This window comes from Triplophysa dalaica, chromosome 21 (assembly GCF_015846415.1).
Source record: "Triplophysa dalaica isolate WHDGS20190420 chromosome 21, ASM1584641v1, whole genome shotgun sequence".
NCBI lineage: Eukaryota > Metazoa > Chordata > Actinopteri > Cypriniformes > Nemacheilidae > Triplophysa > Triplophysa dalaica.
In genome coordinates, this window is record NC_079562.1 from 5,938,674 (window position 1) to 5,966,556 (window position 27,883).

The 27,883-nt window shown below is 38.6% G+C and overlaps 3 protein-coding genes across 5 annotated transcripts; all 3 read left to right on the forward strand.

Annotated features, from left to right (window-relative positions):
* The first annotated feature begins 4,996 nt into the window (after positions 1–4,996).
* zgc:113276 (uncharacterized protein LOC553748 homolog) lies at positions 4,997–11,584 on the forward strand. 2 transcript variants are annotated; one of them, XM_056735092.1, is made up of 10 exons: positions 4,997–6,037; positions 6,211–6,378; positions 6,499–6,671; positions 6,956–7,171; positions 7,600–7,894; positions 8,031–8,164; positions 9,616–9,855; positions 10,087–10,248; positions 10,365–10,454; positions 10,924–11,584. In XM_056735092.1, exons 2-10 carry the CDS (start codon positions 6,213–6,215, stop codon positions 11,092–11,094), a joined length of 1,647 nt encoding a protein of 548 aa, XP_056591070.1. In that variant the 5' UTR covers positions 4,997–6,037; positions 6,211–6,212; the 3' UTR covers positions 11,095–11,584. The 2 variants fall into 2 exon arrangements, with proteins under 2 accessions (XP_056591070.1, XP_056591072.1); XM_056735094.1 differs by having other exon boundaries at positions 6,012–6,041.
* A 1,113-nt stretch (positions 11,585–12,697) lies between these two features.
* pir (pirin) lies at positions 12,698–18,829 on the forward strand. 2 transcript variants are annotated; one of them, XM_056735334.1, is made up of 9 exons: positions 12,699–13,067; positions 13,178–13,270; positions 14,808–14,888; positions 15,662–15,868; positions 16,854–16,938; positions 17,354–17,398; positions 17,934–18,016; positions 18,126–18,192; positions 18,341–18,829. In XM_056735334.1, exons 1-9 carry the CDS (start codon positions 12,978–12,980, stop codon positions 18,457–18,459), a joined length of 870 nt encoding a protein of 289 aa, XP_056591312.1. In that variant the 5' UTR covers positions 12,699–12,977; the 3' UTR covers positions 18,460–18,829. The 2 variants fall into 2 exon arrangements, with proteins under 2 accessions (XP_056591313.1, XP_056591312.1); XM_056735335.1 differs by lacking the exon at positions 18,341–18,829 and having other exon boundaries at positions 12,698–13,067; positions 18,088–18,192.
* A 99-nt stretch (positions 18,830–18,928) lies between these two features.
* On the forward strand, positions 18,929–27,836 carry vegfd (vascular endothelial growth factor D). The gene is made up of 7 exons (XM_056735336.1): positions 18,929–19,860; positions 23,172–23,370; positions 23,661–23,851; positions 24,775–24,911; positions 25,265–25,365; positions 25,577–25,701; positions 25,911–27,836. Exons 1-6 carry the CDS (start codon positions 19,771–19,773, stop codon positions 25,675–25,677), a joined length of 819 nt encoding a protein of 272 aa, XP_056591314.1. The 5' UTR covers positions 18,929–19,770; the 3' UTR covers positions 25,678–25,701; positions 25,911–27,836.
* Positions 27,837–27,883: the final 47 nt, after the last annotated feature.

Below are 27,883 nucleotides of genomic sequence, written 5' to 3' on the forward strand. Positions count from 1 at the left end.
CAGTCAGACTGCTCTGTTGATATGTCAGGTTAAGCAGTACTGGAACCGAAAGAACTAAAGCTAAAAAATTGTGAGTTTATATGAAGAGGAAAGTTCTCGGACTAATACATTCCATGCAAATGTCAACCAATACCATGAAAAAAGTTTTTACCAAAGTTTTTACTGTACTAACTGCACCTTATAAACATTTGGTTGTTCAATTACCTGTGTGAGGTCTCTCTTCAAGTTAAGGTATTATTGCTTCAGGTTTGTACATTTTAGTTCACAGAAATCCTACAAAGTTTGTTGCCTCCCGAATACGGTGTCCCTTTTTCACATCCAAAACGCTTGTTTATTTCCTTTCCCTTTAAATAGAAAGCTTGTGCATAGACTGATCCATCCATCCATCCATTTTCTTCCGCTTTATCCGAAGGCATCCAGGGGGCATCCGTAAAAGATGCCCGAGCCACCTCAGCTGGCCCCTCTCGATGTGGAGGAGCAGCGGATCTACTCTGAGCTCCTCCCGAGTGACCGTGCTTCTCACCCTATCTCTAAGGGATCGCCCAGCCACCCTGCGGAGAAAGCTCATTTCGGCCACCTGTATCCGGGATTTTGTCTTTTCGGTCATGACCCACAGCTCATGACCATAGGTGAAAGTAGGAACGTAGATTGACCGGTAAATCGAGAGCTTCGCCTTGCGGCTCACCTCCTTCTTCACCACGACGGACCGGTACAGCGACCGCATTACTGCAGAGGCTGCACCGATCCATCTGTCAATCTCCCGTTCCATCCTTCCCTCACTCGTGAACAAGACCCCAAGATACTTGAACTCCTCCACTTGAGGCAGAAACTCTCCAACAACCTGAAGTGAGCAAGCCACCCTTTTCCGACTGAGAACCATGGCCTCGGATTTGGAGGTGCTGATTCTCATCCCAGCCGCTTCACACTCAGCTGCAAACCGTCCCAGTCCCTGCTCAAGGTCATGGTCTGATGGGGCCAGCACGACAAATCATCCGCAAAGATGATCTCTGCAAAGAGCAGAGATGAAATCGTGTGGTCCCCAAACCCGACATCCTCCGGCCCCTGGCTGCGCCTAGAAATTCTGTCCATAAAAATTATGAACAGAACCAGCGACAAAGGGCAGCCCTGCCGGAGTCTCTTTTTAATAAGGGGGACCGGAGGGTGTGCTCCAACTATCGGGGATCAAACTTCTCAGCCTCCCCGGGAAAGTCTATGCCAGGGTACTGGAGAGGAGAATCCGGCTGATGGTAGAACCTCAAATTCAGGAGGAACAGTGTGGTTTTCATCCCGGTCGTGGAACACTGGACCAGCTCTATACCCTCTCCAGGGTGCTGGAGGGTTCATGGGAGTTTGCCCAACCAATCCACATGTGCTTCGTGGATTTGGAGAAGGCATTCGACTGTGTCCCTCGCGGCATCATGTGGAGGGTGCTCTGGGAGTATAGGATTCGGGACCCTTTGCTAAGGGCTATCCGGTCCCTGTACGACCGGAGCAGGAGCTTGGTTCGCATTGCCGGCAGTAAGTCAAACTTGTTCCCTGTGCATAGACTGATATTTTATCATATTAGTGCAGTTCTATCAACAAGGGTTTAGTAAAATAAAAATAAATGGTTCAGTATATTGGTAACAAATACATTCTCTGAGTGTTTTTATGAATTCCTTTTGTCTTGGATTCAGAGCCTTAATAAAACTTCAACTTTTGATTCTTACTGGTGTGTGGCGAGTTGGTCCGTTCCCAATCAGCGTCGCCATGGTTACTCAGGAGATTAGCGGATCGTCAGCACCTGAGTCCAATTGTCAGCGGGGATAAAAGCCTCACAGCCAGGAGACACAGTGAGTCACATCTCCAAGCCTCTAACACCGCTGATGTTTCATATCTTTACATCCTCTTTAAAGATTCGGACGTCTGACGATCGGCAGGACACCTCGACTAGGAGGGTTTTCTGGGAGGATAATTCCGAGCTCACCTGACGCCAACGACCTACATAAAGTCAACCACGTCAGGAGCCGTGAAGGGAGGATACAGCCCGAAGCTGAACTTTGTTGAAGCACCATATTTTTCGTTTGTATTAAATCACCCTCCGGGGCTTTTGTTTACATACTTCCGTGGTTGTCTTATGTCTTGCACCCCACATAGTGCCTCAAGTAATTCTGTGATTTTATTATTTTCAAACATTTTGGGTTTGTTTTAAACCAGCAATGTAATAGTTGATGTAAATAAAACAACCCAGCATGTTGGGTCAAAGATTTAACCGAAATGGCTGGGTTAAAATAACCCAACGCTGGGTTTGTCCATATTTGACCCAACGTTGGGTTACCAAAATAACCCAAATTGGGTTGTTTTAACCCAGCATTTTTTTTTAGTGTATACTCAAGATGTACGGGTCTTAACAATTCTTGAGTAAACACAATATTTTGAAAACAAATTGCAGGGTTGCCTTCTCACGTGTGGTACTAGCCTGTTGTGTCATAGATAAATTGCGGTTTAGGTGTAAAGGATGACAAATTTGAATGTGCAACATACAGGGACAGCAACAAACAATTTCTCAATGTTTATCCCCCAGAATGCTGTTTGAATAGAATGTTAAATTAAAGTCTAGAAATGTGAATACAATTGACTTTTACTGCAGTAACAAAGGCAACGACGGCATGAGAATAAAAAAATCGAACTTTAGATTTAGCATGCGACCACAACACTAACATCCTGACTTGAAGTTTAGTCACTTTCCTGTTTTGAGATGTTTGTAAAGTTCAAAATGCCAAACATGTCTTTCATTCTGAGACACCCACAATGCTTCTTCTGTTTAGTCATCAGGCCTATATGAATGTTAAAAAACGTACACAAACCTTACCTCATTTCCGTTCCTCACATGTTTGCTGGTCTGGCAGATGCTGTTTTGCTATTCTTTCAGAACCAGTATGACTACATATTTTTGGGGGAAATGTCTATCAGTGAGGGAAAAGCCATTCATGTCTGCCACCGCTGTGGGTAGATATGATCAAATTGAAAAAAATCGGATGAAAAAAAATGATCTGTGGGAGGGTGTGAATGAGTTGATCAAGTCCAGACATGTGAATGCATGTGTAGCGCCCGAGACCGATCAGACACACAATAACTAGTTATATTTCTTAAACATAACAACAACACCCCTCACCTTACAAGCAAGCTAGTCGCCAGGAAGTCTACCCCCAATCTGTAACTAACACCTAGGCAGGACCAGATCTCTGGTGACCATAGCAACGCACACCAAACCATCAAGATTTTACAACCGACTGTAAGGGGAAATGAACTCTCTTTACTCACTTTGGGGACAGACATACATGCCAAAATACATCTAAATAGTAATATACATATATTCATTTATAACCTTTCCATGCATTTATGTTCTTGTTGTTATGTCTGTCTTAAACATTAATCCGAAGTAGTTTGCACGAATGTGTGTATAACTACTAGAATTATTAGATTTTTAGTAACTCATTTAACCAAGATGATATGAAGATCATGATTAGTGTCTATGAGCTGGATTTATGTTACTTTTCATATTAGTTTTATGGAACTCTTAGAAGTTTCCTGGTGAACATTCAATCAGCTTTCACATACAGAATACCATGTTGGAAAACATAGACAGGGTTCGTTCATTCTCTCCCCTCTCTTTTTGCGTTTTACATATCTAAGGGATGGACTAGAAGAAGACTTCAACTTTGACCCCTAAGTTTGTGCCCAGCTGCGGCCTCGTCTTTCCAGATACAGATCCTCTGCATAAAACTGGTTCTCTCTGATCACTTCCAGCCAAGATCAACTGGAGCCTCAACAAACTGCATCAGGACACTTTCTTTCTTTAGATGGGCAAGACATGCAAGTATCATAAAGACATGCAAGTATCATACTTAGTCTTATTAATGGATGCATAGAGCATCATTTATCCTTTTAACAAAGGTGCTTTTCAAGAAAAAAGCGATGTTTTGTTCAGGCTATTGATCTTCTGAATATCATATACTGCCATACATCCATGCTCTGTTCTGGAATTACGTAGGGGATTCAATGATGACCATTTTTATTTAAACACTATTCTTCACCAAACATGCCTACACGACTTGAGGAAAAGTATAAGAGTATATTTTAACAGTACTTTTGTATTTTAATCGTACTGAATTGAGGCTCAAAACATCCAGACATGAAAAACAAGAAAAAGTTGATTTGTGAGGAGAGCAAACACATCAAACTGAACACCTCAAAATTGCAACAAATCAAGGTCGACACCACCGCCTACGTCTATTACAAACACCGAAGTCTCAGTTAAGCTCAAGTGCTCTTAAGGAAACCAATACCTTTCAAAAAGCTCTCTTCAGTAAAATGGATAAATAAAATAATGTCAAGTACAATTAAAAAAGTCAAAGCCTTTTTGCACTGGACATACTGGTTTTGGCCTTATCGCCGGCTGCAGTCATGTCCTACTCCCACATAAACCAACAGAGATGTTAACTGATAATGCACCCGCATTCGCATAAAGAATGTTGACAAGTTTCATTTACATTTACATTTAGACATTTGGCAGACGCTTTTATCCAAAGCAACTTACATTGCTTTATCCTATACATTTTACATAGGTATTTGCAATCCCCTGGGATCAAACCCACAACCTTGCTCTTAACAATGTAACTAAGCGCTGAGAATGGCAACAGGCAGATGAGTTTTGGGTTTGTGGGCTGAGACATGACAGGACAGGCATCTTTACAACAGCAGGTGCTGGTTGCCGCAGGGCAATGAGGAACATTCATACTAACTATAGTCTATATGCTTCCTCCATATCAGTTTCTCCATAACTGATGCATTAACCATAACAGAAATTAAATCCAAAACATCTGCTGATAAAGTGCTTCAAAGATTTATAACCTAAAAGATTCATAACATTACACATCTTTTACTACAGTCTCTATAGCTCTAAAACCCCCACTACAATGGGACATGAATAGAACAGTTCTATGCTGCCCTCTAGTGGAGATAAGGCTTAATCTGCCTTAAAATTGCCTGTACAACTGTGCCCAACCTTGCATCACAAATGTCATAGATCAAAGTTTACTTTCATTTTCTGTGCAACATGATGGTTCATGTAAAGTCTTCTTTGGTAATTTATCTTATAATGTAGGTAACATCACAGTAAATAAAACTGTAAATATAGCATTCTGTTGTTATAACTGTAAACAATTTATACTTTAAATTATAAGAGAAATTTACTTATAGCTTTTAATTTACCGAAAGTAAATTTATTTTATCAAGAATTACCAAATTTTCTGTTGCTGTTTACAGTCAATGAGGAACAATATTTTCTCCAGAGGAAGAAAGGCTTTGAGTGATTTTTACTTCATCAAAGTATCATTAATGCATATTTTTGGCTGTAATATTTTTCATGTGTTAACCATTTAAAAAATGCAAAAAGGTACTCAACGCTATACCTTATCAAGAATAAATCACGGCTGAAGAGCGTTGTTGGATGGGTCTCTGAATGGGTTAAATGCAGAGGTCACATTTCGGGTATGGGTCACCATACCTGACAAATAGGTCCTTTTCACTTTTCACTTGTACCTTATTGCGTACGTATACTAAAAGCACTGAACTTGAAAAAACTTTTTTTGTAAAGGGCAGCATGAAACCTGTCAGGACTAATGCATGTGCCCACAATATTTAGTATTCCGAGTAATTGATGGTGATCAATATTGCAAAGCTAAACATAACATTTTTAAACAAACATTCTTATAACTTACCAATTACATCAATATAAAAGATCTAATTTCGACATTTATCCAGTGTCATTGACTTCTGGCTTGTTTAGATAACAGTGAAAAGTTGTGAGCTAAAATTATACTGAACTCTATGAGCTATTCTGAGACTGACCCTCATCCTGGACAGCCAATCATGAGCCACAGTATCTATAGACTCAGTGGACAACGTGACACACTACTTTCAAACTGAAGATTGTAGGACTGACAGCTTTTTCGGTCGGCACTCTCCAAGCGACTGCACGCAAGCAACAAATCCAGCAAGTAACAGATATTTCTATATTAAGTTTATGTTGTGGGACTGTTTGCGTACTACTGTTAGGTGGCTAGTCAAAGTGTTAGGTTTTCTGTATCTGCAGTAGCAAAATAATTGTAGAATACGATATATATTCAAATTAACTGGCTCCTCTCTCTCTTTGTGTATCAATATCAGGAATGTTGGATGTTTTAATAATTGGAGGAGGTCCTCATGCTCTTACACTCGCTACTCTACTCTCAGATCCTGACCAACCTATCTGCCAATCCAATGCTGACATACTTCAGGGAATTCAGCTTAGCAAAGCAAAAAGCGCTCGCAAAAACAAAAAAAGACAAACAACCAGTGAGTCAGAAGATCATGAGCAAAGAACAAATTGGTTTTCCACAATTTAATCATTGCATCTTTATTTTTCAATTCATCACATGAAATGATCAGAAAAAAGATTAAACCCTTTTTTCACAGGGCCTGTGTTAAAAACAGAGAATGACGGGAAACATCAGACACACTCTTCACTGAACTTCAAGGTGGTGGATTCATATGGAAGATGGATATCACTGTGGCAAAGCCAGTTTACTGCCCTGAGCATCCCACATCTCCGATCACACATGCTTGTGCATACCGACCCATTTGATAAGGTAATTCAGCACTGGAGACCATACGTTTAAAATCTTATTATCGAAATACTGTAGGCCCTCCTATTTTTCAAATAAATGCATTTCAGTATCAAAATCTATACACGCTGTTAAGTACATTATTATTTGATTTTTCACTTTAATAATCTTTATGCAGTGCAACAAACATGTCTTAATAATCTTATGTAGGCCTATTTAGTTATGTTGAGCATTTTAGAAACCAAAATGCAAATAAACAGGCAAACAACATTAAAGGACTGATTGGTTTCTATCTGTGCCATCCCCAGAAGGCCTTGCAAGAGTTTGTGCTGGAGGAGCATCGGGCGGAGGAGCTGCACAGTCTACCTGAGCAAATTTACATTCAGGACGAGAATGCATTTTTTAACGACAATCGGCTGGGTAAGAGGGACAAAAAGCTTCTAAGCGCAACAAATGGCCTTCAGAAGAAGCTGTACTTCAGTCTGCCAGGAACACAACTCAGTATAGACTTCTTCCAGGAGCAGGTCTGAGGGTCATGTTGCATGAGGAATTGTGTGAAATGCCGTATACTAACAATATATCGGCAGCAGAATTTAGAGGTTTAACCCGTGTTTCTGCTATTAAAGGGATAGTTCACCGAAGAATAAAAATTTGCGGCATTTACTCACCCTGGAGTTGTTCCAAATCAGTATGCATTTCTTTGTTCACAGAAAGATATTTGGAAGAATGCTCGTTACTAAACAGTTCTTGGCCACCATTGACTACCATAGAAGAATGCTTTTAAAAACACGTTTTTTTGCATCATACGATAGAAAAAAGTATATATTTATTATTATTCAAAATGCCTTGCTTGTATTTTTAACATACCATCTTGGATCAGACGGTGTGATTTAATACTAACCAAACTGTAGTAGTAAAATTAAGATTTGCTTAGCCAAGGATTTCCGCCCAGGTACGCAAACATGACCTGGACAGCAACTTAATCCAAGCCACAGTAGACAGAATCATTCCGATCCTTTCTGAGGATGAGAGCAAGGTGAAGTTTTTCAACGTGACATTAAACACAGGAGAAAATGTAGAGGCAAAAAACATCGTCATGGCGACAGGACCTTCCAGGGCACAAATGGCAAACATCCCGTCTTGGGTGGAAGCAATCCAGGAGAGTTACCCGGAGGGAACTCTACAACACACAGTTGAGCTCATGCATTACTTCTGTACACGTGAGGAAATGAATGAGCCATCAACTGGTGGGTTTCTCAATTTGACATTTAAATAAGAGCCAAATATAAAGCTATATTTTATGAGATGAATGTGAGATGACTTTTCCCATAGAAAGCATAGGATTATTTTGAGTAAAATAACGAGGGATAACCTTTGTCTCAGGTCCTCCTCCTGTGTGTCATATCGGTCACAGAGTGATGGTGGTGGGTGGAGGTCTAACCAGCGCCCACATTATCTCAATTGCTCTTAAGCAGGGTGCCCGTCACGTGACCTGGGTCTTACGAAAACACTTACAGGTAAGTTACACCCATTCTGTTGAAATGTGACGGTAAACAACCGCATGTTAGTGATAATGTACAGTCAGCTGTACTGCAACAAAATCCTGGCAGGACGATAAGGCTTTTGACACAATTTGTAATCTTTTCCTCACCATTATGATTTTCTTGACCAAAGGGAGATAACGGGCTGAAGATTGACTGCCATTAAAATCTTTGTTGTATTGGAAAAACAGCTTTCTTCAATTTTTTGAGCTCCTACTTTGGTTTATGAAGTGCAAGAACAACAACACTTTTTTATTTTCTAATATTAGGCAGTTAGTGTTCCCTAACTTCTTGACAGACCTTCAAATGATTCGTTCTGCGATTCATCTGTCTAATCCCCTCCTTACAGTGAACCAACTCTGATCTGATTGGTCAGATGGTCTAGTCTGCTGTGATTGGTCTACCGCGAGCAATGTCGCAAATGGAATGTTGGCAGGGATTACACAGAGCGACGCAAATCTGAAATTGAACTGAAATTAGACAGACGACTTGTCAACCTCTTTTTTTCCAATAACTTTGTTATTCGTTCACTTTCGGCTTCACAACTTGGCAGACTGCTTACATTTACACACAGAAACATTAAACATGGCATGAAATGTAATTTTAAGGACATATTTAACATATTTAAAGGTCTAGCTAGTGCATGACATTTAGCGGCATCTATCCTTCCTGTGGCTCAGTGTTCAGAGCATGGCACTAGCAATGCCAAGGTCATGGGTCCGATCCTAGGGGATTGCACATAGTCAGAAACAAATGTATAATACAATGCAATGTAAGTCGCTTTGGATAAAAGCGTCTGCCAAATGCATTAATGTAAATGTTGTGTTGAGGTTGTGAATTGCAGCCAACGGTGGCTGCACAGAACTAAAATGTCGTCACATTTTCACTTCTTTGCCGAAGATACTGCCGAAGGTATTAACGAAACATACTCTGTAGAGCAGTTTGTCCATTTAGGGCTAGTCTCACGTAGCCAGACCTTCATACTGAAGGCTTGGAACTTATCTCTGCTTTCTTTGGCCAAGGCCCACCCAAGAGGCCATATGACTGACAGGTAAACTGACCAATCATGTTTCGTTTTGTGCCGCGTCATGTTTAGAGTCTTGGAAATGTCCCCACGGTAACAGACCGGTGTAAAGTAAAAAAAAAAAGTTAAAAGTTAACAGCAACAAAATGATTATAAGTTTATGCCGTGAACCTCACATACTTTGAAGAATTAAGCATTTAGTCGATCGAGATGAATTCTTAGAGCAACCGTTGTAAACACGAAAGCTCACTTCTAAGATCAGACAGCAAAAACGCATGTCTCTCTACAGAGAGTAAATTTCACTACAGAATGCCGTAATTTATCAATTAGAATCAAGTAATGTGGAGATTTGTTAAACAACACATACTGTAGGCTTAAAGGGTCAACATTTACTATCCAACAGTTGAAGCAGTTTGATGTTGGGGACGTGGAGAGTCTGATCGGACGCTATTCACACATTGAGCATGGAATCAAGATGGATGGCCTGGCCTACCTCAGGCAATTCTATAATCAAAGGAGTCTTCACAAGAGGCTGGCAATGATAAAACAAGCCCGGAAAGGAGGAGCTGTGACCCCTGAGGCCTACACACAACTTCTGCCTTTCATTCAGAGCGGTCAACTTCTGGTCAAACATCACTGTCAGGTGATGTCCGGGTGACAGCTACAGCATCTATGAAAGACAGCCAACAGATTTGCATGCTATAGATAAAATAGCTTTCATTAGATGCACGAAAAATTGTGTGTGAGTATTAGTGATTTAAAAAAAGTAATGCACACATTACTGTCTTTATGTATAGAATATCTATAACCAACAATTTAATTTCTTAATTACATTTAATCTTTATATTATTAAATTAAATGTCTTCTTCTCAAGGTGACTGAAGCTAAATGGTGTTATCAGACTCAGAGTTGGAGGCTCTCCCTGTCCAATGGTGAACAGTGGAATGGGGAAAAGATTTGGCTGGCAACAGGCTGCAAGCTGAATGTAAATCAAGACCCTTTACTGGCAGACGTTATGAGAAAATTCCCCATTCAAGTGAGCCACTGGATCTGGAATAAAATGCATAGACCTTAAAATATGAACTTTATGTGAACTCCCATGCTGTTTGTTATTTATTAAAATGATCAGAACATTTGTGTCTTCATTGGCAGGTTTTGGACGGCTGGCCGTGCATAACAGAATCACTGCAGTGGACACCAGAATGCCCTCTCTACCTGATGGGGCAGTACACAGCACTTCAGGTGTAGTTATGTTCCTGTTATACTGTAAGAGACTGCTGGTGTAAAGATATAGCATGCTGCAAGTCACATATTATAAAATTGTCTATAGAAATAGAAAACTAACGCTGACACGTGAGGTTCTTGAAATGAAGACGGGGTGCTGGGGTGCACAAACTAGTTGACACAAATTTTGTCCAAATGCTTCTCATATAGGATATTTTTCATGTTAACTTTTATAAATTTATATAGAGAGATTGTATTGTGGATTTGTTGTGAATACAAAAAATACAATATCACCCTATTGCCCGGGCAGAAGATACAGTTTTTGGTCACATCATAGGGATGAGTTGACGCATTGAAATCTGCCAATAAAAAGTAAATAAATAATAAACTGTTTATTTAAATATACAACAGCTTTGTTGTGGGTCATCCAGCCATGTTACACCATAATATATATATACTAAATATACTGTATATGACCTATCTACAGATTGGGCCTCATGCTGTTAACCTTGCAGGGGGTCAAGCTGCAAGTATACGCATATTTAAAAGCATCACATCTCAACATAGTGGACTGGATGAAAGTACATCAGCGAGAATGGAGAAGACAAGCAGGACCGAAGAGTACATATCACACATGCACGGCCTCATGTGGTTGTAACCTACATTAATCCAATCCATTCAATTTGTAATCCACGGGTTTGACCTTTCTTTTCAGCTGTACTTACCTGTAGCAAAAACGAAGCTTTTGCAAAATCTTGCTACACGTGGATGTAGACGGTTTCAAAGTGACTACATAAACTAACATTACTGTGTATAAAGTGCGGGATAAAAATCATAAAATTAAATAATTTAAGTTATGTGTTTATAAAACTATAAGTAAAATACATTACAAATAAATTATTTAATTAAATGTATGCACTATTTTTATGCTATACTCATCATGGGTATCTTTGTTACATTAACTGTAGATTTGTTGAGATGCTTATAACTGTTATTTTAACGTGTCTACCAATATTATTTTAACAAAATTCTGGTGTGTATGTCTTTGATTACATTGCCAATTTTGAAGGCAGTATTAAACTTCTTTTTTGTTCCTTCTCTGTATGTTCCTTAATAAATCTACCTTTAATTGGTTTTCTGAAAACTGACTTTGCATCGTATCAGCTTTATTTGCAACAGTCGCCATTTGAATGGAGACTCTTTTAATTCTAGAAACTACTTCATGATCATCATTTTGGAAAAAAATTGTGTAATGCTTTTCAGTACACTACACTATGTATGATAATTCACTTCCAGCAGAGGATGGAGGTCTGCTGTGACAGAGGTAGATGTTTAAAATTTTAGGCCCAGTCACATGTCCAAAATATCATGTAGCCTATATACTGTATATCCCTTTCACATACATTTTGTTTTTGTTTTGACTTTGCATGCTTAAAGGCCATGGCCTTCCTAATGTTAAAAGAGGTTGAAACGGCCCAGCCTGAAAGGCTAATTTGTGTAATTGGTGAAAGGATTTCTATCATAAACTGTAGGAGGAGGCTGAGTGTCAGAAAGACATTTTTAAGGAATGCAGTCAGTATCAAAAACCTTACGTCTAAGTTTTCTTACTTAAATGGATTTAAAGTTATAATGCAAATTTAAATAAGTAGTATGCCATAGGTTATCCCATTGGTGGGTCACCAAATAAAGCCTTGGAAACCTGACAGCTTGGGACTCGAACTTGCAACCTTTTGGCTTTCTAACCTTTAGGCCACATCTATCCTTGACCCAATGCATCAACATATATGCCTAATAAGTGGACAAGAGTTATGATATGCAATTAAAATACTTCACTATTAACATCCTTTAACTGATGGATATATTGTGTTGGTGGGGGTGCCATGAAATGGTTGTCCTGTGATACCCAACCAATAGAAGCCCACGTGAACAGCCAAAAATCTTGTTAATAATGGCCATAAATAAACTTGAGTATCAAAATGATTAAAAATGACACAGACTTGTGAACAACGCAAGTCAATCTGAATTAGTTGCTGTTTAATCTTAGAAAAAAGAGAAGCTGGGTTGAATAAACACCACTTGCTTATCTGTCTCTGTGCGTGTATATCCACGTGAGATGCTTTTTTCTTATGCATTTTATCAAACTTATCGACCAAAACTTGGATCTTGGATCGGACCTTTCAAGGTTTGAGACCTGACTTGCATTTCACCCTGTTAACATGTCTGGTAAACGCATAGTCACTGTATGTGGACGTAAAGAGTGCATAGTCACTGTGACTGGCGCTGCACCTTTAAATAAGCCGAATAAACTGGGACTGTGATCATCTGTGCAGGAAGTAAAAACAAAGCCCAAGCGACAACATATACACACACCTGTCACATCTTTAGATCAGGATAAATGCACTGAACATTTCTGTACAGAGACAGTACAATAAACTCGCAAATCTTGCTATTGACTACCTCTGGTGCAAGCTGTGTAAAGCAATTGTTAAAGGGTAATATAGTTACAATCTGTATTATAAAAAGACATTGAAGGGACAAATAATGATCCGGAGAGTTTGTAAAGCTGTTTTGAGTGTCGAGCAGGCTGAAGGTGTCGGGGCTCGAGTTCGCAGGAGTATTGGTAGGAGAGAGGTAAGTAAAGTTGCTGAAACTATGTATCTCCTTATAGATAATGACTGTAGTTTATGTTAAAACGTAACGAATTCAATGCAAACAAAATGTGACGTATCGTTTTATTTCAGTTGAAAAACCTTGATCCTTTCTTGATGCTCGATGAATTCAATATCGCCAAACCAGCAGGGTTTCCTGATCACCCTCACCGTGGATTTGAGACGGTAAGTGCTGTGTAAATTCAGAGTGTCCTTACACGGATGACATTTTGTTGTCCAATACAAAATGAACCGAGTTGGAGAGAATACAGAAGCCCATTCCTTTTCAGCGTATGCTATAAAACAATTATTTCGCCAGGGGGCGCACTGGGGCTCAAAAGTAGGACGAGTGAAAAACCTTATCAAGATACAATATATTCTCAACTTTTATTCTCATTCACATCGGGGAAATGTGAAACTTGTTTTGTTCGAATTTGAAATAAACATTTATAATTGAAAGATATTATAGTCTGTCCTATTAGACGTCATTACCCAAAAAAGGCTGCGTTGGTTTCTGTGACCACTGGGGTGCGCAGTTTCTTAACGCTTTCTCACAGTACCCAAACCTCATCTTGTCCTTATGTTTCCCATAGTTAAAAGAGCTTTAACAAGCTTAAGAAGTTAGACAATCCTCACCACTCCCCTTTATTTTGGCAGAACACAGTTTCTTCTAAACGTCAGTTTGTTTTTTGAAACTGGTCTGTTTACAGGCAAACAAGAATATAGATTTGTGAAGGGAAATGCTTTAACATTTACACATTTTGTCGAAATATCCATGTAGCTGTGAATTTTTATTCACCACCACAGATCATTGTAATGATGAGAAGGATGCATTTTGACAATTTGACCTAAGTAATTCCTTATGTTAAAGTGTGTACTGTACTCTACTCAACTCAAGCAAGTAGTTGTAGAGCTGGACCTTCATATGACATTCAGGTGTGTTTGTTTCCAAGTGGTCACATGACCGTCAGATCACAGCTGTGCTTAAAGATCATAGGCCGCCTGTAGCCACAGGTCAAGCAAACCTCAGAGGGGTCAGATGTTGACCTTTTACTCCTGCCTCCTGTATCCTGTTGAGAGCAGTGCATGGAGAGATGGCATGCAATCTGTTTATCCTTTGTTTTTCGATTTATATTCAAAAATGTAAGTGTTCAGCATATTTGATTATTTGGTAACATGATGATATTTGCACATTTTAGGTAGTCGTACCTTATCTTTTTCTGTGCTTTTTTAATAGTGAGCTTGCAAGACCTTTTCAATACGTTTTTAAGAGGAATCTCATCACATTGTGCAATTTGAGACTGTTCTGAAAACACATTCAAAAATATTTTAAGAAATACAACAAATGATTTTAAAAATCTTCACATCTGTCTTGACAACTTTTTACTCAAATATAGTTTAAGATCTGTTTTCTTATTTAACTTAACTCTCCATAAGGGCTTTTCCAAAATCCCTTGATCATCAAAAGTTTGTGTGGACTCTGCAAACACAGCCCTTTGAAATAGTGTTCACCTTTCACCTGAACAATTCTTGACATGTTCATTTTTTTATTTAAAAGGAAGCTTAATGACTTTCCCATAGTTACTGACCTTTGCGTGAATATGTCCTCAAAAAGCAAAGAATCGTATCTCCAGTATATTTATACAGTATATAATTATACAGCCAGATCTATAATTGTATATTTAAAACTACTCGCATGTTGTGTATGTCTTCTCTTATACAGGTGACGTATTTGTTAAGTGGAGAAACAGCTCATGAAGATTCCTGTGGTCATAGTGGGACATTAGAAACTGGAGACCTACAGGTAAGACAAATGAAACTTGAAATAATTTATAGAAAGCAAGATGAGAAAACGTGGCGTAAGTTAAAGAGTAAACATCTACAATTTATTTGAATTGAGTTTATCAGTAAATAAAACAGTTAAAATGGCTTTAAACTTCATTAACATGTATTTAGGTTTAATACACTGTGCACACGTGCAACACACTTGAACGCAAACACAGCAAACGGTGTGAGAGCTTGTACCCCGTAGGGCATTTCCTGTGTTTTCATGTGTCGTAAAGCTGTCTCACTTTCTCCCAGGTCAGTGAGGGAATGTTTTAATATGTCTGTAGCCCACACGACTTTAACAGCGGCTAACACTTAAACTTTAGATATTGCCCTGCTGCCTACCCATTTAGCGCCCGGGGACTCCCTGATAACACCAAGAGGAGAAGCAAATGGGGAAAAAGCTGCTGTCAGAGTAAAGAGCGTTTCACTCGATAACTCAAACCACCGAGTGCATTGTGCTCCCTAAGAGAAGCTGCTAAACTTCAGAAATAATGGAAATTTCCACTAAGCCCAGAGAGAGAGAAAGAAAAGTGCTCCATTAGTCATATTAAGCGTCTGTTGTAAAACTGTAGTGGTTCAATTTTACACTGAAATAAAACTTCAAAAGTACTGTTGTATAGACGTGTATAGAATTTTGGCAATAGCAGACTCGCCAAAGCGTGCCTGGACGTAAACATTGTACTTCAGCACATTACATGTCGCTTTGCTATATAAACAACAACAGTTGTTTTTTTTCTGTCATGTCAGTGGATGACTGCAGGGCGCGGGGTGATTCACGCTGAGATGCCCGTATCCGACGGACGCATTCATGGCATTCAGCTCTGGGTGAATCTGAAGAGTGCAGATAAGATGGTGGAGCCTCAGTACCAGGAGCTAAAGGGCAAAGACATTCCCAAACCAAGTAAAGACGGAGTCACAGTAACCGTGATTTCGGGGGAAGCCCTTGGAGTAAAGGTGGGTTGTGTTTCTACTACCACCGAGACCACAAATTGTTTGTTTTTAAATACGGTTCAATCACCTCCTCATGTGGGTAAGACGGGTTCGAATGTGGCAATGTCATGTTCAAATCCTGTTACGTGGATCATTTTCCATAATTTTTTCTGTCTCTTTCTCTATAATTCCAAAAACTGACCATATCGGGTTGTTTACTGGTTTACTGTGGTGGTCATAACTTTTCTCATAAATCACACTATTCTCATGAATTTCAAGCCAGCAGGCCGTCTTTTTACATCAGGTGATGTGAAACATGCTCTCCTTGATTTTTTTATACATTTTTAACGAAACCACTAAGAGAAACTTGATGCTCGTGTCTGTTTGTCATCTGTTTGCAATCTGCAAACACATGAATTTGTCCATCCATTTATCCTCACTTAAGACTATTACTCAATCTTCTGTCCGTTTCCTGGTTTTACAGTAAGATACAGTATCTTTGAATCACGGAAAGCAGCTATCGCTGAAGAATATTTTTTAACGTTTGATCCGAATGGCCTCTTTTTTAAACGTTCAATCTGATACTGGATTCCTCCGTACTGATTGCTGCTGCAGGGGCATCCTCTACCCCCCTCTCTGTCAACATCAGGAAATTTGGAGCAGGCGCGAGTGGAAGTGGTTTTCTTAAATGTTTTAAATGTAAAATGCGGTTATAGAAGGTTTCTCCGGGGCAGAGGGCTGGACGCAGCGCTGAAGTGAAATGCGGGTCAGCCAAATACTTGGGCTTACTGGAACCAGATTTTCAGTGGAACTCAAACACAATGTTTTTACATCTGTTTAAGTCAATAATTTAAACAATATTGAACAATTTCACTTTTTTTGTTTTGTATCAAAACATGGATATGTTGTATAAAGGACAAGGGGTGTTGTGGTCACATCGGTCGGCTTTTATAAACCGCAATTGTTTTTTTGAATTAAATGTGGTTTTTCTATGTTTCTCTTTTTTCAGTCTAAGATTTACACGAGAACTCCGACAATCTATCTCGACTTTAAACTGAAGGGAGGTGCAAAGCACATGCAGCCTGTACCCAAAGGTAAAGAAGTGTCAAATGTTTGCATGTATTTTATAGCGTTAAATCTATTGTCTAGAACATTTAAAAAACTGTTGGGTCAGCGGTTTTATATCTTGTCGCCCATGTAGGCCATTAGTGGATGTCATTATGAGCACATACTGGATCAACAATCCTATTAAGATATCATTAGATTAAATTAATGCAAAATTGGACGTACTGTAATATGTTGACATAATAAATTTCAGGTTTTTTAAAACCTTTGGACTGTACATTATTATGTAATTTCTCGTACATTAAACCATTTTTGACAGTCATATCAGTGCCAAAAAGTGTTCCAATTTACCCCATTTCACCCCACTGATAAATTATATTTCTATATTTATAATTATAGATATGCTTAATTATGTATTTTATAATTATAGTTCAAATTTTTCAGGTTGGACAGCTTTCATCTACACCCTCGCAGGTTCTGTATGCACTGGTGAGTTTAAATAAAAACAATACAGACATGAAAGCTCTATCCAGAGTTTTCGAGATTCAACTTTCCGCCCTTGAAACATGAGCAGGTGCTTTGAGATTATTTCTCACTTCCCCTTCTTACTTTTGGAAATCTGACAGACATTTGGACTATTCTTATGATCTTTTGCCAATGGTAACTTATAACTTTCAAGTTGATAAATGAGAAAGTTAAAGCAATGTCTGATTTTGGAGATTTTCAGGTTGTAGAGGATTGTACACGCATCCATTAACTGCAAATCTTCCACCTGCTACTTCAAAGGTGCCTCTGAATGAGTCTTGAATCTTTTTCTCTGTAATGCATTCGAGAACCAGACTTTTGATTTTAGGGTGTCGGAAAAGAGATGCATTTGAGACGATCTTTACCCCAAACAACACATGTTACTTTGACATTAACCCTCAAGTTAAACTTGAAAACTAAATTCATCATTGTGTTGATAGGTATGTAGAGTCTTTGACATACGGTTATTTGTGAAAGTTAGTTCTCTGATTCCCCTCAGGACCAGATGATGATTTGCAGACAATTGAGCCACACCATACAGCGTATTTTGAAGACGGTGAATACGTCAGAGTGGAAAACAAGGTTTTTATCCTTCTTCTCTCATGTTAACTTACAGTTTTTTTTGTTTAGTAAATTCAAATTCTATCATTCAGGTTAAGAGTAAATGTTAATAAAGGTTTTCGACATCTAGGCAGCGGATGAGTCTCACTTTGTTTTGATTGCTGGTGAGCCTATTAAAGAACCTGTGGTTCAGTACGGTAAGTGTTTTTAGTAATATCTTTCCATGTATAATGTCATTCAAAGGTCGATTGTGCATGGCTTTCTGTTCAGATATTTAAGTGCTCAACATAAATGTGTGTTTTATATTTTCGTACCTTTCTAAAACCAGATTTTATTTTACTTTAGGGCCCTTTGTCATGAACACACAGGAAGAGATTGATCAGACCATCAGAGATTACCAATCAGCATCAAATGGATTTGAAAGAGCAAAAGTTTGGCAATCAAAGATTGGTCGAAAGTTCTGAATTGTTTTTAAAGATCCTTAATATATTTTTTGTTACTGTGCCTTAAAATGTGTACACGCATGTACAGTGGCTCTAAGAAACATAATGTAGAAATGAGTGAACTCTAGACACAAGTGGAGGTTAAATCATGTTACTTAGATAACTCCTCATGCATTTTAAAATGAATCTGTTGTCTTGCATTTTACTTTAAACTATTGTATTCTATTTAGTTGTTTTTATAATTATTTTGTTGGTTATTATCTATATAATTATCTTATCTTATTAACCATCTTAACTTTTATTTATCTATCTATTGTATGTTTATGTCAAGATCATTACCTCTGGCTGTTTACATTGTATCTGACCACAACATGCTTTCTTTCAATGAATACCCCTGTGTCTGATTTCTCTTTTGTTGCATTTAGACCTGCACTTAACCACAAGATACATTCTTATTTTACAAAAGTAACTCCTTTGTGTTTTGAACACTCGACTGATAATAGATTCCTTTGAAGCTTTTATAGTAAGAGCATTCAGATGATCAAATGGAGTGCATGTACTCACGACCCATTATGGCGCATTAAAGTGTCCTCTAATTCCCGTCTCGTATTACGAGCTCATTGTTGAATCTTTCCAAGTGTGACGCACCACACAAAAGAGAGAAGGGGCACGTCGGTTAAGCTCCCCCCAGTTTCATTCTGCCACTTGGGAGAAATATTAACTAGATCTCTCCTCTCACTGTCTCTCCTCCTATTCCCCCTCTTCACTGCTTGCCCTCTATTTAGGTCTGGATCACATTTAAAACCACATGTTCCTGTGCGCAAGCAACTGAACCTGGAAGTCGGCAAGCAGGAAACGAGGTGACAGCAGAGTGAGACTGCAGCACATGGGACGGGATAGACATGAGCTGCTCCCAGACGGTCTCGCACGCACTCGCGGCTGGAGAAGACTGGATTTGAGCCTGTAGGAGATTGCACAACCTATTTAGTGGCACACATCCGGATCTGCTGTGCCAAGCCTGCCCTATCCTAGACGGATGACAGCACCCAGGTGTAATCCTGACAGAGGAAGCTGAACGGAGAGAAAGAAACACAGCAGTTAATTCCAATCTGCTCCTCAGCCAAGTTCAAAGTGTTGCTCTTTTTTTAAGAGAAGAGCCCATTTGGCTTCCAAACGGTTGCCGTGAGAGGTCTAGTGTCGGGCGTCTGAGCCTGCGTCTGTGTGGTCCTGTTTGAAAAACCTTTGGAGGGAGTTTCTTTGTGTGTACCCGGTACAGACTGGCCTCTCTTGCTGCTCAATCGGTGAACTGTACCCTGGAGAGTACGTAGCAGGATGAAGACACAGATATGTGCTGGACTCCACATGTTGCTGCTCCTGTACGTCAGACTGATGCTGGCCGTGGACACCTATAGACCCCAGAGAGTGAGTAGCATCCCTCAGCAAACATTAATGGAAGACTAAGTACAGACAAAACCCTAGGTGTATGTTTGCAGTACAAATGGGGTTTTAAAGAATTAGAATTTTATTATTTTGAGGATCGAACATGTAAGTATAGTCTGATATCACCAACTAACAAGTGGTGTTACTTTACAATTTTAAAGGCTATGATTTTTGGATGCATTTTTGGATGGATTTCGATGCATTTTTCTAAAAAGTTGAATTTTATTTGACAAGGAATCGTATCGTGACCTCATTGTGTGAGATGCTAAAATGCAGCAGCAAGCGACGTTAAAGACCAAAAACAATGCAAATGATTGACGATGTATTGCAGTGTTTTATTGAAAGCCATTGGTAAGTTCATTAAAACAGGAGTTGAAAAAGCAATACAATGTTAATTCAATGCATTTTTTGAATTAATATGTTTGACATTTTTCACAATAATATCTCATATTTCATTGCGGTCCTTCCGAAACCTTGGATCTCCAAATTTGCTGTTTTTCAGGAAATGGTAAAAACGCTGTATTTTCTTCAAATTATTATATTGTGTTGTCAAAGTTGACAAGGCCCTTTGAATTTTAATGGTTAGATATTTGCATACACCAGTGACAAACATAAAGAGGCTAATAATAATAATTAAAAAAACATCAAATAAGGTAATACATGGTTCCAATAGGACAGCAGCGATATAATATATACTTTATAATTTATTCATAATATATAGTATTTCATTTATTTTTCACATAATTTGAAATGTGCATTCAATGAGTCTGTGTCTTAAGCTGTTGATTTTTATTAATGGACACCCCTATTTTTATTGCTATAATGTTTTGTATTTAATTGTGAACTAACCATGCAATTCTAGAAAATGCCTTTTAAATGAGGATTTAATATAATTTTACGCTGACTCACTGAAGAAGGACTTGTTGTAAGCTCAGTAGGGCCAGATGGGCCCCTGCTGTGAGCTACAGTTTGTTTAACAGCAATTTCAAACATTTTCCTGTCTGGCACCGTGGGTAACTAAGATCCTGAATCAGTCTGATGTGGCATTAATTGGAAAAGATGACTGTTTGGAGTTAGCCAAAATTTACATTTTAATGGGAGACATAAAAGCTTCTCTGGAACACACATGGGAACCATTACGACTCATACTGAATAACTAAACATCCGAAACTTCCAAGGAAGTTATGTGTTACCATCATTCATCTGTGTTCTCCAATCATGGGTTATGTAAGCGGGATGATGGAGTTCCAATTGGTGGTGCAACAGCATAATATCCTATTATGTTTTACAGATTGTTTTATAAATTGGCTGTGTATGTTTGTGTGTGGCATGTAGCCTGGTATCCCAGTGCAGCCAGAGGCCATTTAGGGTCTTTTAAACCCTCACATTTCCCACCCTCGTCTCACTACTACTGTCTCCTTGTCAGGGGGCCTCCACCTAATTAAGGGAAAATGAGTTCTCCCTCGTGTTTAGATGTTTTTCCCTTCTGTTTAAAAAACTCCTCCTCTCCTCCTTTCTGTTTGTTGTTGCATTGTCTGTGCGGATAAGTGGAAGCAGACAGTTCCACCCTAACATACTGCAGGGATCAGAGAGGATCGTGTCGCTACACGACAGCAGGATGCTAGCCTGACTTTCATATCGCGTGCCAGCCTTCTCCATCCCAGCCGAGGTTGTTATACTTTCTGCCCACTTTGCTTCTTTCCCGTCTCATAAAAACATAAAATCATTTGCCATGTTTGCCGGACACACCCGGTGTGTAATAAACATTCAAAACCAAACCAGTAATTTCTTTTGTTATTTTTGATAACTCATTTAAGGGAATAGATGGAAAGGTTTGATTCGGAGGAGAGAGGGATTTTGAAAGTAATATATATAATTCTGCAGATTCGGGTTTTGTGTGAGCTCGCACATGTGGTGTTGATTGAGAGGTTGACTTTGAGGTGTGTTTGTATTCTAACTCCAGCTTTCACCTGTGCATGATGTTCTCTATTACTTCTCTCTACTTGTTCTACTGAATCTTAATAAAGAGGAAAGTGGTGACTTTGTAAAGGTTACACGCAGCTGTCACTGGGCACTTCGTTGCTATTCAATCTATGTTTCGCAAAACAACCACAAGCTTATGTTCATAATCATATTGGTGGCAGTCGTCCCAAACTCCAATCCCTTGGATCTGTGTGCGTCTTCACTGAGCTTCTAAACAGGTGGTCCATACTGAGCAAAAAGACCATATGGTCCAGTTGTTTACAGTGGGCCTCTGCCAGAGGGTGTTGTGTGTGTATTGCTACACAAACTTGGTGGAGCACACAAGAAATAAAAACTTTATGACCTAACATTAAAGTTCCATTCACATTCGTGAAGTTGGAGAATTTTTGTTCTTCAAATCATTCATGTTGATTCTGATTCCGTGTCTTGTCACCAGACTTCAGATGATTCAAGAGTTTGCAGTGATGATTCAGTATTGCTGTAAAGTTTCATAGGCATGTCAATCTCTGGATGATGTAAGACATATGGAAGTTGTGAGGGAAAACTGCAGATAATATAGAGGTTGTAAAAGCAGGATCTACATAAGGCCTGATGCAACTCTGCCTTTTTCCTGGCATATAAATCTATGAACTACTTGGGAACAGCTGCATCTTCTCCCCGGTGTAAGGCTGATTAATTTCACAGCTACAAAACCCAGAGATCCAAGACGGGTGATCACTGCTGCCCTCTTGTGGAAATAAACGACCTTTAAGGTTCACAAATCTTTGTTGGTGTCTGAATTTGGAGAAGTTTGCATCTGAGGAATAATTTAAAATTTAAATTCAAAAAGTTTATAGAAATACAGAACGATATCAATTTAATTAAAATAAAAAAACAATAACATACATTTGAATTAATTTAATGTTTATAATTGGAATTGTATTGGTTTTAATGGAATCTTGTGTTCAACGAATACATCATATTTTGTTCAGAAGGAAAATGATATAATAAAAGAAAAATGTTATTTTGTAGCATTATGAAATTGTCTAGAATTTTAATCAAGCTTCTATATTAATTGTCATGCAGTATTAAAGTATGATCACATGTGTGTGCTAAACCATGTTTATATCTTCCAAGTGTCAAAATCGGCTAGATCTGAAGTAGTACAACATAGTATAAACATTATACGATAGTGTAGGTATACAATATCTAAGAACAAGTTTATTTGTTTTAAAATATCCAATTCCACACAATTTTCTATTAGTATCAGCAGTAACATCTCTAATGTGCTCATCATTTTCACATTCATTGCCGCTTGCATTTCTCTACAGGACATAAACCAGGAGAAGTGGGAGCGGGAACTGAGGGAAGCTGCGAGTCTGGACGAGCTCCTGATGTTGACAGAGTATCCGGATTGGAAGATGTGGAGATGCAGACTCAAGCTGAAGCACTTTGACTACGCCACACAGCCTGAAAACCGCAGGTCCACTCGATACGCGGCCACCCCATTCAGCCCAGAGATGCTGAAAGGTTAAACGCAGACAGATGTGCATTTCTTTTACCCGTTTTCATTAAATGCTGAAACACATTCTGAAAGAGCACGATAACCAGGGAGATTTGACTAATCTGTTAAGAATAATAATCAATGTCATAAAAACTGCAAGTATAGTAGAATAATACCATATAGTTAATAAAGGTTAGAAGCTGATGCTTTATAATGATATTATATTACTAATAGAAACTATTGGACATTGTAAAAAAAATGTGTTGTTACTCTAACCTGTTAACTAATCTTAAATCCCACCACCTGTATTTCACAGATATTGATGAGGAATGGCAGAAGACACAATGTATGCCCAGAGAGACGTGTGTAGACGTGGCCAAAGAACTGGGCACCAATACAGCTGTGTTCTTTAAACCGCCCTGCGTCTCTGTCTTCAGGTGTGGCGGCTGCTGCAACAAAGAAGGAGTTACCTGCCGTAATAAGAGCATGACTTATATCAATAAAACTGTGAGCACTACTCAATGCATTAAGTGGGTATTACAAAATAATTATGTTTTGGCAAAGAGTAAACAATTTTCCAATGCAAATTGCTCTGCTTCCTCATTAAGATATTTTGGATTATATGAAGTAAAGGGGTTTTGAAACTGGGGTCCGAGGAACCCCAGTCCGAGGGGGGTCCAAAAGCTTGTCAGGGGTCCCCAGAAAATGTAACTGAAAAAAACTTGTATGTCTACTAAATAGTATTATTTTTTTAATTTCCAATTTATTCTTCGTTTCCAAGTGCAAACATGCAAAGTTACCTGAATTTTTTACATTTGCATATTTTTCTCACTCAGCCTTTTTTCACACTCAAAGTAAAAGTGTACAAATACATTTGAATCGAAAATACCTCTTCAGGGTTATACCCAAGTGTAGCAAACTATTTAAGCGTGGAAGCAATATGTTTTCTATAAAATCCCAAATTTACTATTTACAAATTTACAAATTTACAAAATTAAAAGTTTCTTTACACATAAAACATATAGATGGATGTGTATCTCAGAAAGTTGGTCCCTCACAAAATTTTCATCCATTTTGGGAGTCCCTGGCACTATTAAGTTTGAAGACCCCTGCTGTAGTATGCTTTGGGTGTAATCTACATTAGTTTTATATATGCACAAATCCCATGTCAAAATCAAATACTATAATAAAATATGACTTCATAAAACTATTATTACTAGCATAAAATTAACCTAGTATGAAAAGTAGCTAGCATATCATCATTTTCCACATTTTGGTAACAAAAATCCCATTTTGAGGTGGATGAACCTTTCTGAAGGTGAAAACGAAAAATGACACCTTCAGGTCCTTTTATTTATTATGTCAAGTCTTATGATGTGTTTACGTGTACACGCTGTTCCGTTTTCTAAAAGACTCCCTTTTCCTCACAGATTCTGAGTGTGAGTCTGACACCGTTTAAGTCTGGGCCGGAGCCAGTGCTTGTGAAAGTAGCCAATCACACTGAGTGTAAGTGCCAGGAACACACGCTGATCCGCAGACATGTTCGTGAGAAGCACAAGAAGAACCGGTCAGTACCAGACTCATATCTTAAAGAATAGGTTAGTGTGAGAATGGCATGTAAACTTGTCAATATACATAAGTGTTGGCCTGTTAACCGTTTAGGAAAATAGCAGAGTAGCAGGTTTTTAAAATCTGGTAGAGTTGGATGAAGTTGTCACTGAGGTCATTTTCATTCTCCACTTGTACTTCAATTTAGTGTAAAGAGACACTGGATATTGTTGTCATGTAACATCAAACCTCCTTAATCTAGGACAGGCTTTGCCAGGAATCACAAATTTGTTTCGCTGAATAGTAGCCGCGTGCAAAAGTGTGTGTGCTTGGCATATTAATATGTCTGTTTGTACGTGTGTGTTTTGGCAGTTATTCAAATAAGGCAGAAGACATCAGAAGGCAGTGTAACAGAGGGTTAATATGGGACTGGATGTCAGAGCAATGTGTGACGTACCCCTCCGGTAAACAAGGTCAGTAAGAACTGATAACAGTCCATTGGCTGACTCCTATTGGTCCCAGAACTTCCTGTTCTGAACTCATGCTCGGATGCCTCTGTTCCTTTTTTCATATCTGTTGTCATAGTGGAATAACTTTAATTCAATATAAACCAAGTAAAGCGCACAGGCACATTAGCATGATTTATTATGGTTTTACTGCATCTTCAATAACCCGTTTTTCCAGAGCCACCATCCGGTGACATCAGTACAGAGGACTGTGAGATCGATTCAGAGACCTGTGAATGTATTCCAAAAATATGGACACACAGATTACATCACACGTGACGCAACTCAAGAAATCTTTGTGAGGTGATAACAATAGACGATTTGCCATCTTTTTTCACATAATAGCCTCCACACTCTTTGTAGTCGGTGGTATTCATCTATAGTTTCAAAATCTTATGTATGTCCTCAATTTATGGATCTCAGCCATTTCCACCACTGCATTAAACCTTTAACACATGTCTGAGGTATTTTCTCATTGCTCAGCAATAACACTTTTCTTTATCCTTTCACAGCTGCAAGAGAGAAAACAAGTTACGATGAGCACAGCGCCCTGACAATCTGCAAGTGCCAAATGCAGAGATCGCAAACGCCATTTAATTTATTTACCTCTCTATTTATATCAACGTCCTGTTAACGTTAACATTTATTTCCATATCTCATCAGTAACGTGGCAGCGATAACCCTCCTAAACATAAAGTCAGTGCTGCTTTTCTGTCTGAATTCTTATGTAAATATGATATCGGTTGTGAATGTCTCTATTGCACTGAACATTTCACCCTAAAGAATGTCTGTGGAGTTTCCTAAATATAAATATTTTAGATATAAACTATCTCTAAGTGTAAACAAGCAATGTTCACTGATATAGTGACTCAAAGTGGAGTCCTTTCTTTCTTTTCACCCACTGAAATGGTTCCACGGCAGAGGAATTCCAGGTCTGTAGATGTTGTGGATCATTTTGAAGGCATCAGAAATACTTGATTATAATAATTTGCATTGGACTGATTTTCGAAGGTACGAATAGCCGGTAGCCTCTTTTAAATTGATGTGTTCATCATCGAGCATGCTGCCAAAATTGTATGTATTAATGATAAAAGCTGACTATATAAAAACAGTAAATTCAATAAGCAGGACTGTTATTGTGAGCTATGTTTTTCAAGTTCACGGAAAGATAGAACTCAACCTAGGTTTGACTGTGCACTTTTAACATTCAGCTCAAGATAACATATCAATACTATGCTATTCCCACAGACACTCTGCTACAGTATATAGCACTAAAATTGGTTTTTGGATCGTAATCATAGGGGAACCACTTTTAGCGCTATAAAGAACCATATTTTGGTGCTTCAGTGGTTCTTCAGCAAGGAACCTGAGGTGCTATATAGAAGAAGAACCATACATGGGCTTAACAGCGGAAACTGTGCTTTATTTGAATTGAATCAGAACCACTGAAGCACCAAGATATGGTTCTATATAGCACTAAAAGGGGTTCTTTGCTTGTAACCATTCATAGGGGAACCACTTTTGGTGCAATACATAGCCCCATATCTTGGTGCTTCTGTGTGTTTTTCTTTGGGTGACAGGGTTCCTATATTCAATTTAATTCTAATATAGCACCGTTTCTGTTTAAAGAACCTGTTTAGCCCCTGTGTGGTTCTTCAGGGTTATTTTGTATGTGTTTACTTCTTTAAAAGGTTGCATTGATAAACTTCTATTGGTGTTATCTCATATCGAGCTACAGCAGACTGAGAGGAGAGGTGCTGCAATAATGTGAAATTAAAATGTGCTCTTTAAACTATCCCACATGAAAAGGTATTCTACACATTTATATTTAAGCATTTAGTAAATAAGACACTTTAACTTCAAAACAAAATCGAACTTTAAGTGCTTGTTCCCCCATATTGTAAATTCTGTCTACATTTAGGCAACCTCAAGCTACTTCAAACCTGTACATTTTATTGTAATAGTGTACACGATAAAGATATTTGGAAGAATGTTTGTAAACTAACAGTTCTGCGGCACCATTTGCTACTATACTGTAGTGGTAAACGAAACTACAGTCAATAGTGTCACAGAACGGTTTGGTTTCACACATGCTTCAAAATATCTTAATCTGTGTTAAACAGATCAAAGGAGATTTGAAACAACTTGAGGGTGAGTAAATGATGACAAACCTTAAATTTGGGGTGAACTGTTTCTTTAAAAGGGCATAACATGATCCCTTTAAGATCCTCTTATCAATGTTTTTGACAGTACGGTATGTGTCTTGCATCTGATTCAGACTGTCTAAACTGTCTTTTGCACCTACACATACTGTTTTAAAATGTATGGTTAAACAAGTCTTCACATAAAACGTTCTGTTCAGTAAAATGTTGTTTGTTAAGTGACTGCTCTTTATAAAGCAGTATCCCCTTGAATTAAATAAAATACAATTCCTAACATTCCTTTGTGACTTCTCTTTGTTCAGTCAGCAATCTCTTGACTGCAC